At 19.2% G+C, this 21,085-nt stretch overlaps 1 protein-coding gene across 1 annotated transcript in view; it reads right to left on the reverse strand.

Moving 5' to 3' along the window:
- Nucleotides 1-21,085, reverse strand: part of LOC122715618 (all trans-polyprenyl-diphosphate synthase PDSS1) — a 181,487-nt gene that overhangs the window by 25,702 nt on the left and 134,700 nt on the right. The window contains exon 4 of the mRNA XM_043937932.1: nt 9,928-10,069. Within this exon, the coding sequence (XP_043793867.1) occupies nt 9,928-10,069 (142 nt within the window). The remainder of the gene's footprint in view (nt 1-9,927; nt 10,070-21,085) is intronic.

Genomic DNA, 21,085 nt, shown 5'->3' on the forward strand with positions numbered 1-21,085 from the left:
ATATGGTTATATATTCAATATATATTAAAATTTGAAGTTATGATTTTTAATTAATTTATTAAGATTAAATAAAATATTCGAAACAATAGTTTTATAATGGAACGAAATGGATATGATCAATCAAAAAATTAAACTTTTATCTTTAAAACTATCTAAAAACTTGGTTTGTAAAAAAAAAAAATATAAAAAATAAAAATGGAATAAAATATTCGCTATTTATATTTGAATGAATGGAACTTAATGTTATTGATATACAGCAATATGTACAAGACAGACTTCATTTTATTTAATTTTCTGTAACTCTAAAATGAATATATATTCATATGATATTTGTTAAGATATTTATTTAACAAAGAATATGAGATAATGCGATTTTTAAATGAAATATCTAAAAGATCCTTAATGTTAAATATTTTTTAGAAAACTTTGGCATGGATCTTGGAACTCGAGTTACTATTTTTCAGCCAATCATTATTCTTGGAATTTATGTACAATACTTCTTTTTTCTTTAATTCATTATCATAATTTATTCATCATAATTAAAAAAATTTTTTTAGGTTGAAGATGCTACATAATCAAGGGATCTATATTGATATTTTTATCTACACCATCATGAAATGTGATCTCGCAAAATGAATATGAAGGAAAAATAGAAAGAACAAATGTTCTTAAAAATTTAAGAAAAATAAGAATTTTTTTATACCTCGTATCTAAAAGAATTTTTTTAATTTTTGAATTAATAAAAATTAATCTTCTAATTTAATACTTCTAACTTAATAATTTTTTTAGAATTTTGAACTTATCAATAATTAGAATTTCATAGAATATTATTACCTTTCCAACTAACTCTGAAACTATTTGGATTCTCTTCTTAAATGAATTTTTAATCTCAAATGAATTCTTTCATATTTAGAACTCATAGAATTTTATGAACTGATATTTAGTGAATTCATATATTATTTACATACGAACTTTGTATTTGTTTCAATTAGAACATTAGAACTTTGTTAATTAAATAAATTACTTCTATTATTACAACATATTTTGAATTAACTTATACTTATTTTATTATATTACTTTGTACTTATTTTTGAATGTAGATTTTCTTATTGTAATATGGATATGTATTTAAGAATTATCTTGTATTAAGTATTTATTTTTTTCTAGAATGAAATTTTTTTTTTTTATTTTTATAATGATTTAGTATAAAATTAATGTGATACAAGTGATATTCTCATAAAATTAAAATTATTTAACAGTAATTTTGTTCACACATTTTTTTTTTGTTGAATTTATGAATTTAAAATATAGTAATAGATATGATGACTTAAAAAAATTGTTGAGAGTTATATAAGTGCTAGCAAGACATGATTAACAATTTCGCTATTTTTGAAGAAATCTTATTTTTTAGAATTTTTGCCCACTAAACACATTGGATTACTTTTAATTAATCAAATATATAATTCTAAAACTAAAAATCACTTTTGGAGATGAATAGTGCCATAAATCTTGGATTTAGCGAAAAAATACTGTTGTCAATTCTTCAGAATTGAATCCTTAATCTATCCATTAAATTTTTTGAAAAAATTTGAAGAATCATATTCCACTCTGATCTCTTCCTTTCTTTAATACATTGCACAAAAAATATAAAATAAACAGAAATCTTTAAAATATGCAAATACTTCTCTTTTCGAAGAATTGAAAAGACTTGAAAAATATGAATTAAAATTCAGAAATAAATTCGAAATAAATTCAGAAGAAACAATTAAAAATCGCAGAGAAAATAAACAAATACAATATAGAAAGTAGAAAGATTCAAGACCAAAAACAAGATACAGTCATTTTCTCAGTTACAAGCACATAATAATTAGCAAAATATACGCATTCACTCGGATAGATTATAACATCACATCACATAAAAACAATATATTTATATCATATATATCATATATATTTATATCAACTTCAAATATAACATAAAACTGCCAATGAACATTGTAATATAAATTATTCTGCATCCGCAATAAGAATAATAATTATTATTATTGTTATAAGTGTTGTAAGTGTATATACAATATGAAATATGTATATACATAGCTAAATATATATATACATGGCTAATATAATTATGATACAGAATATAACAATATAATCGGTTTTCGATGTCATCGAAGATATCAATATTAGAGATATTTTTAGTATTTTGTATATTAGATATATTTTTAAAATTGATATTAGGTATATTTTTAAAATTGTATATCATTTTATAGTACAGATAAATTGTATTTGTGAATTAATTGTAGAAATCAATTGCAGAAAACAAAATATTTTTATTATATTATAATAGTAATGAATCAAATAAGTAATTGACTGGCTCAACATTTTTTCTGTACTATAGAATTTATAATATTATACTATAATTTACAATATTATATTATAAGAAAAATATACATTAATTATTATTACTATTTTTGAAAAAAAAAAAAAGAGAAGATATTTAGGGAAATGAACTTCAAAACTTTTATTTGTAAGCAAATATTTATGTATTTAAAACATTTTATTATTGTTTCAAGAAAGACAGAATTAAATTATTATTTAATTCCGAAAACTTATTTATTGAAAAATAGTTGAATAGTAATAATCTAATAATCTTTGGTTACCAATTACAAATATAGAAGTTTTATACAAGTTTTACATTATATTTTATCAAATTGTTTTATTTCTGTATCTTTATTATTAATAACTCTTGTTGTATGTTTTTCTGCTTTTATATATTTCAATAAATATTCTGTCAAAAAACAAATTAAAAAAAAAAACTAGTTTATATTTATATCACATTAAATAAAAGAACTTAATAAATATAATGTTAAATAGTAATGAGACTTAAATAGTAAATAAATAGTAAATAGTAAATATAATAAAATATAATAAATAGTAAATAGTAAATAAATAATAAATAGTAAATAGTAAATAGCAATAAATAATAGTTAAATAGTAAAAATAATGGAATTTAAATATATTCCAGAAAATTGAGAATTTGACTAACTTAGCATGTCTTTTGCAACAAATCTACAATTATATTAAATATACAAAAATTACATATGCACTAATTTCATTTCTTGTTAATCTTACTAATCATATGAAAATTATTTTGCTAAAATAAATGCTATTTTATATTATTAGAATTTTTATATTTTGCTATTTTATATTATTAGAATTATATTTTGTTTTTTTATTAGATTGTATTCATATATGTTGCAAATTGAAGAATGTTATTTGCATATGTAGTTTCTTCTATCATAATTATCAAAACTATATCATATTTATCATATTTATCATAATTATCATAATTGGTAATGTAAAATATAAAAAATTATGTAAAATATGTTATTCATCAGATGCTAGTATTTTTCGATAGAGTTGGCAAAAAATAATGATTTAGATTTAAATAATGGTCTTTTACCAGTGGTTTTTTCAATATTGAGATAAAAAAATAATTATATCAACATTATATAGCATTTATTTGTTTATTTGTATCATTTGATTAGTATATGAAATTTAATATAGAATAAGTTTTTATTCTATTATTCAAAAATTTTATTCCGAACATATTTATTTCCCCATTAATTCCAATAATCAATACTTCCAGATATCATCTTTTGAAAATTTTATATGCAAGAAATTTATTATTTAAAACTTAAAACTCGCGACAGAGTTATTTTTGTCAATAAAATGTAATTGAATAAAATAAGAAAAATGAATAACTAATAAATATAATTAAAATAGAATACATAAAACGAAAAAATTAATAAATAACTTCAAATATATAGAATATAAATTTTAATATAAATTATTTGTGATTTTGTAATATTTTAAAGGATTGAACATTTTCTATTCATATAAAAACAATTAGATTTTAAAGATTTCACTTAGACCTAAAAACCATTTCTTTTTTGGAATATGCATGATTTTAGTGATTAAGATTTGAGAAATAGTCTATTTTCATTAATATTAGGACACTTAGATTTTTCCGATCATATTTTTGCAAACTTTATCAATTATTAATATTAAGAAATTAATAAATTATAAATTGTTCTTTTATAATTATAATACACCAAATAAAACAATCAATTGGCTTATTGAATCTTCATAAAAAAAATTGATCTGTCAAGCATGAAAAATCATCTTGAATATTTTTTAAATGCTTAATTTAAAGTCATTTTGAGAAAAAGAATAATTAATATTCAAAAGAAAAACTATGACAATAGAACATTTTATATATAAAATAAAATTTCATAAATAAATATCATTAAATAAAATATCATTAAAATATATAAATATGATACAGCTTATTATTTTCGAAAAATAATATTATGAAAATTTTAAAAAAATAGATCAGTATAGATCAAAGAATTTTTAAAACCTAATATTTTTGAAATAAATTAAATTTAGATTTTTTATAGTGTCTCTATATATAATTATCATTTATTTTGTAATAAAAAAAAATAAAATACAATTTAATATCTTTAAAGTTAAAAAATTAGAATTACAAAAAATTTCAATTTTATAAAAATCATCTTATCGTAATATTATTATAAAAACTGATAATTCAAAAAAATGATATAATTGAAAAACATGAATGTGAATATAAAACAAAAAATATTAAAAATGATATAGGAAAATCAATCCTTAATGATACTACAAATAAAATAGAAATATACTATAAAATTATATAATCAAAACTATTTACAAAAAGTGCAAATAGTAGATATATCAACAAATCAAAAAATCTGTAGAAAATAATTTGAATAAATTGATATATTCTAATAATTTGTATAATGTTTTTAAATTCATATTTTATGTAATTAATAATTTTATTAAAATTATTTACAAACAAATGAATTCATTTTATTTTATTTTATTTTAACTATTATATTTTAACAATATAACTGAATATAAACTTATGTAAAAATTTTTTATAAATACTTTGTCCATCAATTCAGTTCATATGAATATATTTGTTAATTTAAAATTTTTCTTATTGATTGCATTTATTTTTTCTTTTTAATCAATAATTTTAAATAATATTTTTGAAATTGATATAAATATCTTAAAAATATTTTATGATATAAATAAATATGTAATATAAAATATATAATAATAAATTATAAATTATATATAATAATAATAATAATATTAATACTAATATTAAGTTATAATATTAATATTATACGACATTACTAGAGCAATAATTGGTTTTGTAGTACGATTGTCCAATAAAATTCTTAAAATTTTTTCAGTTTGGAAATTTGTTTTTAAACATTTAAAAATTGAAAAATTCCCTAATTTATAGATAATATGTCATTATAAGGTCATTATTCAAAGGATTATTCTTGGTATTTAGGCGCCCGGGTTTGATTTGGTGAAAAACCCGCTACTAAGCAGCTATCTATCAATAAGTTATCTCTCAAATTCCATTTGCTCCACTCTTAATTTTTTACAGATTTGATTTTTTACAAGAATGAAAAAGGCCCGAAGAATAATCGTAATAGTTTTGCCGTAATTAAATGTAATCATTAGAACATATAGAACATAATTGAAACTAGATTTTCGTGATTATCTAAACTCTTAAAAACTATTTGTGCATAAAAAAACACATAGTTAGTATAATTATAATTTCATTGCTAGTACAATAAATTTATTCAGTGAATTTCATTTATTTTTGTTTCTCCAATTTGGAGTAGTTTGAACTATTTATTAAAAAATCTTAATCGCATGCAATAATGTACATGCAAAATCAACCAACTCTGAAAAATTTATAGGATCGATAACGGAGATACTAATAATTATGAAACATATGAAATAATTATTTCATACAATGAAAATTAAAAGTGAAAATAAAGATTATAAAAATAATATTTATTTAATATCAACGTAGAATTTTAAATATGATAAATTAAAAGCATTTATATTTTTCATGTTATTAATTTTTATTCATATATAATTTTTTAATACATTATATTCTTATATTTTAAATACAAATTTGCTTAAAAATATTTCTTTTAGTAAAATAATAAAACATTTTATAATTTTTTAAAATTTTCTAACTAATATTATTATGTAGTAATATTTGATATTATATTGAAAAAACAAGAAATATTGAAATTTTCAAGGTTAATACTAGTTTTTAAAATGATATTTCAATAAAAAAAGTAATTGTTCCATGCATAATTCTATGATGATAAAAAAATGATAAAAAAAATTTTTAAAATAAAAAAATCTAAATATAAAAAATATTTTAAACAAAAATATTCATAAAAAGACAAATTGTGTATAATATTAATTATTTTTTCATAGTTGAAAAACATTAATTTACATAAATTATATAAAAATTAATTTTAATTTTTCAGATGGAATCATATAATTTTTAATTTATTAATCGGTTTGTTATTTCTTAGAAAAATATATTAGTTATTATTTTTTTTTTACGTTGAAAAATCTTTAATTTAGGAGATATTATAATTTCAAAAACTCATAAAATTATGAAAAACAAGATACAATATTCTAATTTTTTTAATATTGTCATTTATTTGTCATTTATATAATAAAATTTATGAATTTCAAGTTATAATAAATGGAACTCATCTTCTAAAATAAAAACTTTTAATACATAATATAAATATATAATATTTTTAAAAAAAAAAATGAATTATCAATTCTTTCTTGATGCAATAAAAATGCAATAAAAATTGATCTTCAACATATCATTATGACATATTATGACATATTATTGATTTATAAAAAAATTATTAAAATTAATATTGTATCTTTTTATATCAAACAACTTTTGTTATTTCTATTTTTCGAGACATTTGAATCAATCATAATAAATTAAACATATTGTATAAACATTATTTACATATTTACAAAATTTTACTAAAAATAAAAAATTAATCAATAATATATATCATTAAAAAATAAAGAAATATTCAAATATTCCAACATTCATGAATTATTTGTATATGAAGAAATGTACTCTTTTTCTCTTTTATTATCAATATCATCAACCGCAAAGTGATGTAAAACTATCGTTTTCTCGTCGATTGATTGAATACTTTGAATACGTTTCACACGATGTATCATGAATTTTGGTATTTTCTCGTCAATTGTCGGGCGTTGATAGAAATTAAAATTCTCTCTGATGAAATATCAAAAATAGAGAAATATCTTTCTCTGAAATGTCGAAGAAAAAAGAAAGAAAAAGAAAAGAGAGAGAGGCTAATGCAATTCAGTTAGCTATGCCAACAGTGTACGTTTTCTTAATTTGGAACCGGAAGGGAATCTTTGGTTTGTGTACAATGATGGCTATGTTTAGCGAGATTTTGAAAAATATTACTTCTATTATTTTTCTTCAACGTAAAGAGAAAATTGGAAATGCAATTAATTATTATAGGAATAAAAGAAACTGCATGAAATTAGATGAAAAGATAGTAATTTTTTTCAATTAAATTTTTTACATTCATTAAAGAGAAGATCAAAAATTAGGAATGGAATTCATTAATTTCGAATAATTGTTTATTAAATTACTATAAGAAATTTTTAAATCAGATTTGAATTTATTTGTTATACTATAGCATTTATTTGTTATATATAGCAGAGAAGAGAAGATTTAAGCCATTAGAGAAGATAGTAGTCACTAAAAAATTTGAAAATATAAAGATAGCAAATGTGATTACAATTATTTAATTACAAATATAATATTTCAAAAATATAGAATTGATTAAGAGATGATTAGAAAAAAAATTTTTTTTGCAAAAAGATTAAATATGTCTGCAATTGTATTTATAAAGCATTCTATTGGGAACTATAAGAAATTCATATATTTTATCTATTAATTACTACTAAAGATAATTAATTATTAAAATAAATTTGAATTATTAATATATTTATTAATTTAAAATATTTTTTTTTTCGAAGAAAAATCAATTTTCAATTTTATAATGCTAAATTTCTCTGATTTTGAAATTTTCTGTAATTTTTACCGAAAATTAAAAAAATAAATAAACGAAGCTAGAAGTTAGAAAACAATTTCTTATTAAATAAAAGATGTATAATATATTCATAAAATTTAGATTATTACTAGAGTTTATTTAGAAAAATAAATATAATATTTTTATTAATTTTTTTTTTCAAAATAATTAAAATCAATTTTATTTTATTTTATTATATATAACATCTGATCAAGTTTTTCATAAATTATAGTGATCTCCGTGAAAAATCATTTTGCAAAAGATAATCTTTCTTCGTGATAAGCAAACAGTGCATAAAATAAAATATCCAATAGTATTCAATAAAAAAATACAATAATTTATGTATAATTACTACTTAAAAGACAAAAACCAAATGCGTATAATTGGCTCATAAACTTTCTTTTCATTTTCATTGTTATTTAAGATTATTCTAATAACAATGAAAAAAAAAAACATTCTAAAAAAAATCTACAGAAATAGAAAAGAAAGAAAAATATTAAATTATACTATACTATGTTGAAAAATAGAAACGAAATAAACATAAATGTTTATTTTAATAAAAATAATATTAAGCGACATCGATATAAAATATTCTATAATGCTGGCTCTAATTTTTTCTTTTATAAATCATGGGATAATAAATAATAGAGTTCTAAAAATTTTAATAAATAATGGAGTTCAAAATTTTGAATGAAATAAATAATTTTAATTCTAAAGAATTATAAAATTATTTATAAAAAATATGATAAGTTTATTAAAAAAATATAAATGAAATTAAAAAAAATATATTTAAAACAAATTGAGAGTTATTGATTATATAACTAATCTATAAATCAAAATTATACATTTTTTTAATCTCAATAATTTTTTTCTTAAATATTATTTTTGTTAAATATTCTTATATAGTTTTATTATAATTTATTTATTATATAGTTTTTATTTTATATTTTTTTATACTTTTATAATAAATCAAATAATGATAAATTAAATTAAATTAAATTAAATTAAATTTTGACGATTAATAATAAAATCATTTTTTATTATCGTTTCGGTAATCTTTCAAAATTACCGATCCATAGTATAAATCTATTTAATTGATCATTAGATCCATTAAATGTTGATTAAAAGATTTAATCAAAATTTAATAGATTGTGCAATGTTTTCCATTTAATAATAATACTATTCTCATCATTGGCTAATTATTTTCTTCGTTATGAAGAATATATTAGAAACGTGCAAAAAAAATATGTATATCTTTATTCTGTTTTTGGTTCTTTTATATATACTCACACACGCATACTTATACACACGTATGTATGTAATATATAATTAAAATGTATAATATAATAAAAATGAATATAATTAAATTATTATATAATATATTTAATAAATTTAAGCCACTGAATATTTTATGTGTTAATAAATACCCAACCAATCTTTTAATACTACAAGACAACATATAATCTAAATATTGTTTAATTCATAACCATAATTATTTTTTTTTTCTATCTTTTATCTGATTACTATATATGAAATCAACTACTATATATGAAATCAAGACTTATTAATAATATTAAGTATAATAATAATAATTATATATTATACCAATAAAATTAATTAATTTAATAAATTGATTTTCTAACATTATATTTTTTATTAAATTTTTCATACATTCATGTTTTTTAGATATCATATTTTTTTTTAATTATCAATATTATTCGTCTTGACAATATTACTTGACAATATATTGTTATTTAATATATATATATATAATTTTAATATTATCTATAATAAAATATTCACGGCATAACGATCATAAATAGAATGTTCATATAACGGATATTCCAATGAAAAAAATTTTTACAATTTGATGTTATATATTTTTATTAAATCTTACCTTTTTCCTACTCCAAACAACATTAATCGAAGGTTTACCACGACGGAAGCCTGGTTGATCGATTACATCATCGTGGATTAAGGAAGCGTTATGGATCATCTCGGAAATCATCGCTATTTGTCGTTGCGAATCCAAGAGACCACTGAAACGAAATAATGAATCGTGTTTCAATAATATTTTCATTTCATTTTTCTAATTCAATGTTTGTAATTGTATTTTTAAAAAATTATTATTTATTTAAGTCTTTATTTTACTCTAAAAATATTATATTCATTCTAAATCAAAACTAAAGTTCAAATAAAAATGATATAATTATCTGCTTAATATGAATAAAAAATATGATTTTTATCAATTATATATTTACTACTATAAAAATAAATTTATAATTGTGTTTTATTTAATTTGTATAATATCTTTTAAAACAATTCCTTAGATGAAAATTAATTTTTTTTATTAAAATATTACAAAAATAACTATCTATTTTTTTTTTTTAAGTTTATTAGATTGTTGAATTTTACAAATATATAAAAAACATAATATTTATATGTAAAAATATGTAAATATTTCCAGAAAATTTTAATGTAATTTGCAATAGTAATAATGTATATAAAGTAGAATTATTAATAAATTAATATTAATATATTAATTTATAAAATTAGCATCAACAAGACTTATTAATATTACAATATTAAGTATATAATTTATTAATAGTATATAATAATAATTATTTATTAAAATATTTAACTAATTAATTTAATATAACTAATATAACTAATTATTTTAAATAATTAAATCATAATTAATGATATATTTATTGAATAATCACAACTAATAATACATTTTATTTCTATTATGATGTATTGTAGTTTATATAATAATATTATATTACATAATAATAATAAGAAATAAACGAAATTAATTTGGTGAAATGAATATTTTATATAAATATATAATTAGTATTTTTCACTTTTTTTATTAAAAAGAATTTTATAGTAGAATTAAAGTTTCTATAATTACTTATTAATTTTATAGTAGAATTAAAGTTTCTATAATATTAAGATTTTATTAGAAAAAAGTCTAACTGATATTATATTAAATTAATTATATTTTCTAAAAAATTATAATTTATATTTAAAAAGAAAGTAATATTCTATATCATAAAAATTTTATATTAAGTAAATTTAATAATAAATTTATTGATTATATATAATATCTGTCTATTTCTTTATTTACATAATGTATATTATATTCATAAATATATAATTTACAGTTTCCTTATGATGTTTGAAATATACTCTTTGATATTTTCCTCACACAATTATCAAACAAAATAAAGTTTATTAGATACTAGTTTAGAAGCATATTGTTGCTATTAAATTCTGATAGTGATCGTCATCAAATTTTTAGTGAAACATTATAATATTTTTTTTATTATACATTTCTTATACAACATAAACATTTACAATAAATGTATCTAAATACAAAATATAAATATAATAATATAATATAACAAAGATTAATATTATCAATATAATTAAATTTTTTTTATATAATAACAAGAAAGAAAAAAATAAAAACTAAATACGTTTCATAATTTAAGGGATATTTTTACAATAGAATATTATTTAGACTTGCTTAATATCTCCTTTTAAAAAATATATATATTATTTTTTAAATTGATATTTTCCATATTATATATATAATTATATATAATCATTTGTGTTTCAATAATATTCTTAATGAATTTTTTTTTATTAAAAAGAAATAAATAAAATTAATCTTATAATTCCTTTTAGTCATTTTACATAAAGAAAATAAATCATAAATTAAACAAATGGCGAATCATAAAAACTATTTTTCATATTTTATGTATCATTGAAAAAAAAAGAATTTTTTTTAATTAATTCTGATATATGTGGAAATTAAAATTTGTTTCTCATAACTTTAATTAAATAACAAAATTGTATTGATAAATAAAAAAAATAATGCTAATAAATGAAAAAAGAAATAAAAAATAAAAAATTTAGTTCTTAATTTATTCTTACAAAACATGATAAAAAAAAATAAAATCAGAAATTTATAAATATTTTATCTGTTTCTGTATACTTCTATGAATTTTCTAAAATGAATTTTTTTTCTATCTTTTTTGTTTTTTTTTTAAATTTCTTTTTAGATTTATTAATATTTTTAAAATTTTAATTCAACACTTATACCAGCTTATAATATCTAAGTATTTATTTTACATATAAATGATTGTAATTAAAATATCATAAATAAAATAAATAAATAAATAAATATGTTTATTTAGATATATTTTTTATCTATCTTAATAAAATGAAACATTAATTTTATAAAATATTTTTAATAATCAAAAAAATATACAAAAAATAATATGAAATCCATTATTTTGACTTCGGATGTTCTTATATCTACTTTTATATATATTATATATATTATATATATATTTTTTTTATTTGCATAAGTTCTTATCATAAGAGATAGATCACAGAAAAATTGCTATTTCTTCATAAAAAATAAATTCATCGAATACAATTAAAATTTAAAAAAGAAGGATTTTTAAATTAAATGAAAAACAATAATTCTAAAATACAATATAAAAAGTTTTGTAACTAACTGTAGATTTCATTAAAACTGATCATTATGGAGTTGCAAAACACTTATGATATTAAATTTGCAGATAGTCACTGATAAAATTCATTACAACGAGTTAAAATGATTTTTCGATATCGTTAAATAATAATCAAAGAAACTTTTGATTATTTGTATAATGATCGACAAGATATTCTCTAAGTTTTTGTCACATTTAATTATCTTTGACACCACGAACCACAAAGTCGTATTACTATTTATGATTCTTGGAGTATGTGATAACGTATGTTACGCTAGTTCTCATTCATGAGACATTTCATTCATATTCATTATCGCCAGTTTGCCATATAACGACAAGTAATTATTACAAAGAGATTTATAAATTAGAAAGACCGGCCATTCTTTTGATGCTTTCTAACGATTACTTTTTCTTGCATATCATAATAATGTAGATAAACAAGATTACTTTTATTAACATATATTAATATTATATGTTAATGAAAAATTAACTTCTAATGTAAAGAATATATACTTTTTTTTTTCTTTCGTAATTTTTAATATTAAATATAATAATTTGATGACTTAATTTTTATTTTTAAAAATTTTTTTCTTTTTATAATAAATGTATTATAAAAAGAAAAAAAATATATCCTCTAAAATAATTTTTTAAAAATTTTTTTTGGACTAATGATTATTTATTTTTTAAATTTTCTTAAAAAGTTATAATTAATACATAATAATAATAATAATATATAATTATTTTAAAAAGAAACAAATTTATTAAACGATGTGTAAAAAAAATCTCCAAAAAATTGCAATTTGTCTGCTAAAAACAAAAAAGATTGACTTATCAATTGGCCAAGATAATTTGAATTTATTTTCAATAATAGTATTTTTAACAGTTTAGATTTTTAGCAATAATTTATACGCAGATATTTTTTTTATTTTTCCAGATCAACTCTCAATCATTCGAGACTAAGATATAGTAATAACAATGATTATTTTAGTCATTCTTATGCGCCAAATGCCTTGCGATGAATCACTACAGAAATAGAATCAAAGATCCCTTCACGCATACGAGAAAATTCAATTTGGAAATTGTCATTCAATGAGACTATAAATTTTTTCATTTCCTTTTTGTTTATATTTTTGCCAAAGATAACTATTTGAAAAAGACTCGCGACAATTTTTTCAGATAACTATAGAAATTTAGATACAGTGCAGATTAGATCAATACTTAGAAAATCGAGTTCAGATTAAAAATCGCGAAATTCAATTAATCATTAGTCACAAATAGTTCATTCAAATTTATATTACAATATAAATTTATATTTAGAATATAAGTAATCCTATAATTGTAGATGGTCCTTCGATAATATTCAATTCAAGCATCATTCTTTTCTGTGCAATATTCAAAATCATTTAATTAAACTTTAAGATTGTTGTAAAGAAAATAATTACTTTTTACAACTTGCTTATTTGAATCAGTAATTAAAATAATAAAATTAAAGAAATATTCTGAATATTTATGTCAGTTATATATATGTTGAAAATTTCATTCTATAATAAAATTTCAAAACCTGTAAATTTTAAACCAAAAGTCATGAAAAATTATGATTTTCATTATTTTTTAACATTTGTAATTCATAGCAATATTATTATTAACCAATTTCGATGAAATTTTTGTATAAATGATAAATCTACTAAAATACTAATGTATTTTTTAAATTTTCATTAGGAATTTAAATAAAAAAATAAAAATTGATTTTCAATTTTCTTTATAATTCTGACAAATTGTAATTTTTTCAAGATATATTTTACATATTATTTAGTAAATCCTTCTAATTTCTAATTTCTCAAAAATCAATTTTTAAATCTAATTTTAAAAAATCATTGTCTTTTAACGATATGAATACTTTTTGTTTTATGATAAAAAATATCATAATATATTATTTTTTTATATATTATCGTTAATTATAATTTTTATATAAAAATAATTTTTTAAAATTAATTTTTAAATTAATTTTAATAATTAAAGTTATCTTTAATTATTTACGAATTAATTAATTAATTATAAATTTCAAATATTGTGTGATTTAATAAAGAATTTTTAGAATTATGATCTTCTATAAATAAAAAAATTATTATAAAAATTGTAATAGTAAATACAATATTATAAATAAAATGCACATTAAATGCACATTAGTACATTAAAATGCACTATTTTTGTCGCAATGTAAAAATTATCTCTCCATTATTGCAAAATATAAATACAAATAAATTCAAGTAAAATATTAAAACAAATCAAAGAAATATATAATATAAGCAAAATGACTTGATCATATGAAACATTTTATTTTTAATAATAATACAAATTATTTTAAATCAAAATTAAATAGTTTTGAAAATCGCATGTTTTAATATTATTAGTTTCTTTTTTTTAATGATGCATAAACTTGAAAATGAAAGTTAATTTTGTTTGTAATATATACATATATAATTTTTCATATTTTCTCATCGAACATATATTATATATATAGTAAATAATTCATAAAAAAAAAATTTTAATTATATTATTCCACATAATATAAAAAGAATAAAAAATAAAATAAAATAAAAATAGTTATATTGATTATAATTAATAATTAAAATAAAGTAAATATAGTTAATCACTATTTATATTATGCATAATCATTTCGATTGAATACAAAAAAATTTCAAAAAAATTAATATGCAATATTTGTAAAATATTACATATAATATATGTGATACGTAATAGCGAAAATATTAAGCTATTTATATTAAAAATTATTAAATATATTATTATTACACTTATGTATTATAATCTGTAAAAATTTATCATTTTATTTATACTATTTATAATATAAAAAAGAAATAAAGAGATATTTATGTTTTGCTTAGAATTTAATAACAATAATATTACATTTTCAATGATTTCGATGATATATATATTTATAATAAAATTACGAAGCGCTGATATGAAAATTCGATAAAAAAATTTTTAAATAAATAAATAATAAATTTTTAAATAATATATTTATTGTTAATATTTTTTGTTTTGGACAAAATCGGAATTGATAATGTAGAATTAAGAAATAGTTAAATAGTTAAATATGTATTTTTTAAATTTAATTTTCTTGAAAAATAATTTTTAAGTTTTATTACTTTTTTAAAGTTGTTTATAAAATTATTTTATAAAGTTTTCACTTGTAATATAATTTTTTATCAATAGAAAATTTTTTCTCATATATCTCTTTATCACATAATCCAAATTATACTTTACTTTGTAGAATGTAGAAAATTGTATATAAAAATAACAAGATAAAAGTGACAAGAAAAATTTATTATAACATTATCATAAACTTTGAATATAATATAAATTTATTGAAATACAAATCCATATTAATAATCATAATAAATCAAATAATAAACAAAATGATTTTTGAATATTTTAAAAGTAACTTCTTTTCTCTTTAATTTTTAATTTTATCTTTTTGAATGTAATACTGATTATTATTTGACATTTTAACGATCTCTTTAATTTGCAATCTAAATCCAAAAACAATTGAGGGTAATTTTAATTGATTATAACATTTTTTTTATGCATAATAATAAATAAGATTATTTTTTAATTTCATTTACTATTATAATTTGGTTCATTCAATAAATACGATAATTTTTTAACATTAAAAATAATCAAAATGGTACGGTTAGAACTTTCTTAATTTATTATTTTCTATTAATTTATTATTTAACAGTCTGTTAAAATGTGAAACTGCTATAATTTCAATAATAATATCAATAATATCATATGTTTAAAATTGTAGAATAAAAATCGTTGTTTTAAATATAATAGCTTTTATATAATAATAATACAAAATTAAATTATTGTTTGTTCCTATTTAAGTCTTTCCTATATTTTGAGAAATTGTTAAAATTAATTTTCATGAAATCAAAGCGTTAAACAAGAAAATATTATTCTCCTTAGTTTTATATATATATATAGAATTATTCTAAGATATTTTATAATATATATCATAAGAAAGATTCATGCAAGATTATTATTTTTTATATTTTAAGCCAAAATCAATAGAAATCAAAATTTTAAAGAAATATTTTTTTAATATATATATAACAAATAAATAAAATATTATTTTTATAAAATTGAATAAAAATTAATAATTCAAAAATAAAAAAATTGTAATATATTTTATTTAATTAAAAAAATTATCTTTAAATATCGACCATTCATTCCATCGATTATTTATAATTTGATGATCTGATGAAGGATTTATTAATATCCATGTTTGAGTTTTATTCAAAGAATCAATTTCATCCATGGCTTCTTTCCATTTGATTGCGTTGCTACATGTGATCGCATCATAATAGCTTTCCGGTTCATGGTGTTCTATGATTACAATATTTCCGTACGTGAGCCTGTCTGATCGACATATTTTATTTCTGTAACGTTTCAAACATCGGTCTTATTCGTATTGATTTTCGTTTTCTGGATCGTTTGATTCTTCATCTGAATTTATTTGCTCGTTGTTTTCCGATTGAATAATCGTTTTCGATTCGACATTTATTTTGATTGTATCATCTTTTTGATGTTAAAAAATTATCGTATTTGACTTTGATTCCCATTCTTCATTTGAATTAATTTCGTGCTGATTGTGAATCATTACATCCCTACATATTTTAACTTGTCCTCTTTCAGAAGGCCAGATCCTTTTGTGTTTCAATCATACTCAACGAAAACATTTTTTTCGACTTTGACGTCCCATTTTCATCTCTTCTCTTTAGAGATGAAAGTATATTTCTTCTCTGAAGATTCTAAGGTTCGAAATGTTCGGTCTTTTCTTGAGTCACAGTTCAATATGTTACTTCTTTCTCTACACTGGTTGCGGTTCTTTTTAAATATAAACAATAAAGTGTAATTATAAAGTGTAAACAATAAAGTGTAATTTATTATTCAATTAACTGCTTCAGCCCACATTTTGATTGGCAGTTTTCCAGCATGCAACGACGTTCTCGCTAAATCAATTACAGTTCTGTTTACCTGTTCGGCGCAACTGTTGTGTTCCGAAGTAAATGGTACCATTTTCTTATGCATATCGACGTGTTAGTTCAATTTCTTTATTGGCGAACTCAAGGACGTTATCCAATCTGAATATTTTAATTCCTTTTTCTAAATGCTTATCAATCTTCTTAAAGTAAATCTAGACATTGTGATGTCTCTGATTTTTGATAAAATATAAGTTTCTCCAGTAACTGTAGTCATCTTTCATCATTAAGAAATATCGAGCTCCTCCAAGCGAATTTTCTTTTATTGGACCTGAAAGATCTGCATGGATAAGTTTCCCAATACGTTCAGATTTTGTATCGCTTTTTGGTAATGGTAGTCTATGCACTTTTCCTAAAATGCAATTTTCGCAGAAAAATTTCTGATCTTTAACAATGATGTTCTCGGATCTTGGAATTTTCTTCACCTGATCCACATTCTGATAAGCTATTTGTGCTAGGAGAAAAGAGAATTGCGCACTGCCACATTTGTCTGATGCTCGTCTGTAATGACTTTAAATTTTATTATTTACTTTTTCTTTCTCCCACTGCAACAATTTTTGCATTCTTCATGAATGTGCATATTTTATCATCGGAGTAGTGTTGAAGTTTCTTGTCAAGAGCTGCACCCACCAAAAAAAGATTGAAACTCAGTTCTGGTACATGAAAAATATTACTGAGATACTTTCATACTCACTCTTTTCCATTGAAAGCAAGAATGTCAATATATCCTGATTCAGTTACTTGAATATATTTTCCATCGCCTATCTTAATATTCTCTACTGTGTCAAATTTTTTATATGACTATTCCACATGATGATTTGATATGTGCTCAGTCGCACCCGAATCCATGTGCCATGCATCACTGGATGCTAAATTATATTCTGCAGACATAGCTCTAATGAGTGCCTCTCTTTTCATTCCTGTGTATTCTTCATTTGATGTTGCTGCTTTTCGGTTTCTGCATTCCTTAATTCAATGTTTGTGGCAATAATGGCACACGCCTGGTCTAACGTTGCCTTTTTTGAAATTTTTCTTACATTGATGCTTATTGGCAGTAAAAGCAATATTCTCTGCCCTTTCTTCGGTTCCTGTCCTTGTTTCCTCAATAGCGAGCCTTGAAATAAGATTTATGGGAATTCTTTCGTTGGGTTGAGTTGATTCCCATACACTAATAAAGTATTTGAATGACAGAGGTAATGTCATGAGTATTATTTAGTAATAATTATTTCATTTAGAATTTTCTCACGCAAAGTTTGCAAGATTCTCGAGTTTTACAATGTGAGTAGCGATCATAACCCGGTTCCTTCTGATAACTACCATTGCTGCAACAGCATGTGTATACTAGTATCAGATTTTTGTTCGTAAACAGATTCCAGCTTTTTCCATATATCCTTAGCCTATTCACAGTTGATAATATGCAAAAATGGTTTTTTATCCATTGATGTGGTGATTATGCCTTGAGCTGTATTGTCGAGTTTTATTCAGGCATCGCGTGCTCGATTTGCCGCATCATCGCCTAGTACAGGAAGAACTGATCCATCTCTAACTATTTCTTAGGATGTACCGCAGGATTTCAAAGTAACGCGCACTTGAAATTTCCATGAAACTTAATTATCCAATCCTTTCAATTTATTAATATGAACAGTTTCATATTCCATCACGATCAGAATTATACTTTACGTTTGCTCAAGGCTGGATAACTAACCCACATGCTTTTTCAATTTAACTGTAATTTTACCTAATTATTTATTATTTCTTTCGTAATCCATAACCTGTTTATTATTATTATATATTTATTATTATATATTATTATATATTATTATATACCTGTTTAAACAGTTTTTGAAAACAATAAATAAAAATGTACGGATTTAGCTGAATGAATATATTTAATGCGTGATTGCGCGTACCTGTTTACAAAACATTTGAAGTATATGTGTATCAAAGAAAAACAAATAAGTATCAACTATGAAATAGTAATACTGTTGGCAACATTCAATAATAAAACCACATATAAAATTTCAGTGAACTTTAAATTATATAACATTTTCGATTCTAATGATAAAAATATATGAAAACATTTTCGATTCTCATATAAATAAAATAATAAAAAAAATTAAATATAATAATAAAAAAAAAAATTTAAAATTGGGATTTTTTATTATATTAAATGAACTAAAATAATATAAAATAATAAATAAAATAAAATAGATATATACATACATACATATATATATACTGAAAATCAATGTATGTAATAAATGCTTTAAAACATACAATAATGAAGTTAAAAATATTTCAAAGTATAATAATATAAATATATAAATCGTTTAAATTCATCAAAAAAAGATATTACTATTTAATAAAAAAATGAAAAGGAATGATGAAGAATAAAAATTAGCATTGTTTGGTAAGTAGCTATAAACAAATCAATATTAAGAAAGGATAAGAAGAAAGAATAAGCCAAAAATAATAATTATTTTTCATTTGTTTTTAATTCTCAATTTTTGTATTAAATTTTGTATCAAATGATTATGAGATATTAATTACGATAAATTTTTAAATTAAGTTTCTGATAATTAGTTTCTGAGTATATAAGCATTCAAAAAAATTAAAATTCATTGTATTAGCCTATATGTTTTGATATATAAACTGTTAGATTATTTCAGTAATTTAAAAAATGGTTCCTAGAAATTTTTCCAACTGTTAATAATATGAATTTATATTTTTAACTTACAATAATTGATTCAATATAGTGAATATTAAAAAAACATTAATTTTATAATGTTTTTTTTTATTTTGATTTCTGAAAATAATAATGGATATATTATTAAAATATATTAGCATTAAAATAATTATTATTTTATGCAACATAAATAAAACATAAATATTACTTTATATTTCGAGAGTTAAATTTAATTATTTAAATTATTAATTTTTAACATTTTTATAAATATTAGATCATAATTTGGGAAAAAATTTATTGATATCGTTTACTATATTGTGAATTTTAAAACTCTGAAAAATTTGAAAAAGTTCAAATTCATTGTTAACAGTTGCAAATCTTCAAAAACAATTTTTAAAATTAACGAAATAACATAAAAATCTATATATATAGAAGCATAGATTGCTTTTGATTGTTTTGACCATTCATATCCTGAAAGTTTGTTTTAATTGTTTAATTTAAAAATTTAATCAATGTTTCATCATAATAAATAACATATTAGACATTTGGTCCAAAATTTAATTATACAAAAATCAAATATGAACGATATTTTATATTTTTTTCAATATCTGAAATCGATTTTTCAAAGATATAAACATTTTATATGTCTTAATTATTGAATTAAACTGTATGGATATGTTTAAGTTATCCACAAATAATGTAAAATATTATATATAATTTAAAAAAAAACAAAACATTTTATGATGAAGATTAATTCCATAATTGTAACTGAAATAT

This window comes from Apis laboriosa, unplaced genomic scaffold (genome assembly GCF_014066325.1).
Source record: "Apis laboriosa isolate Shangri-la unplaced genomic scaffold, ASM1406632v1 scaffold39_cov144, whole genome shotgun sequence".
NCBI lineage: Eukaryota > Metazoa > Arthropoda > Insecta > Hymenoptera > Apidae > Apis > Apis laboriosa.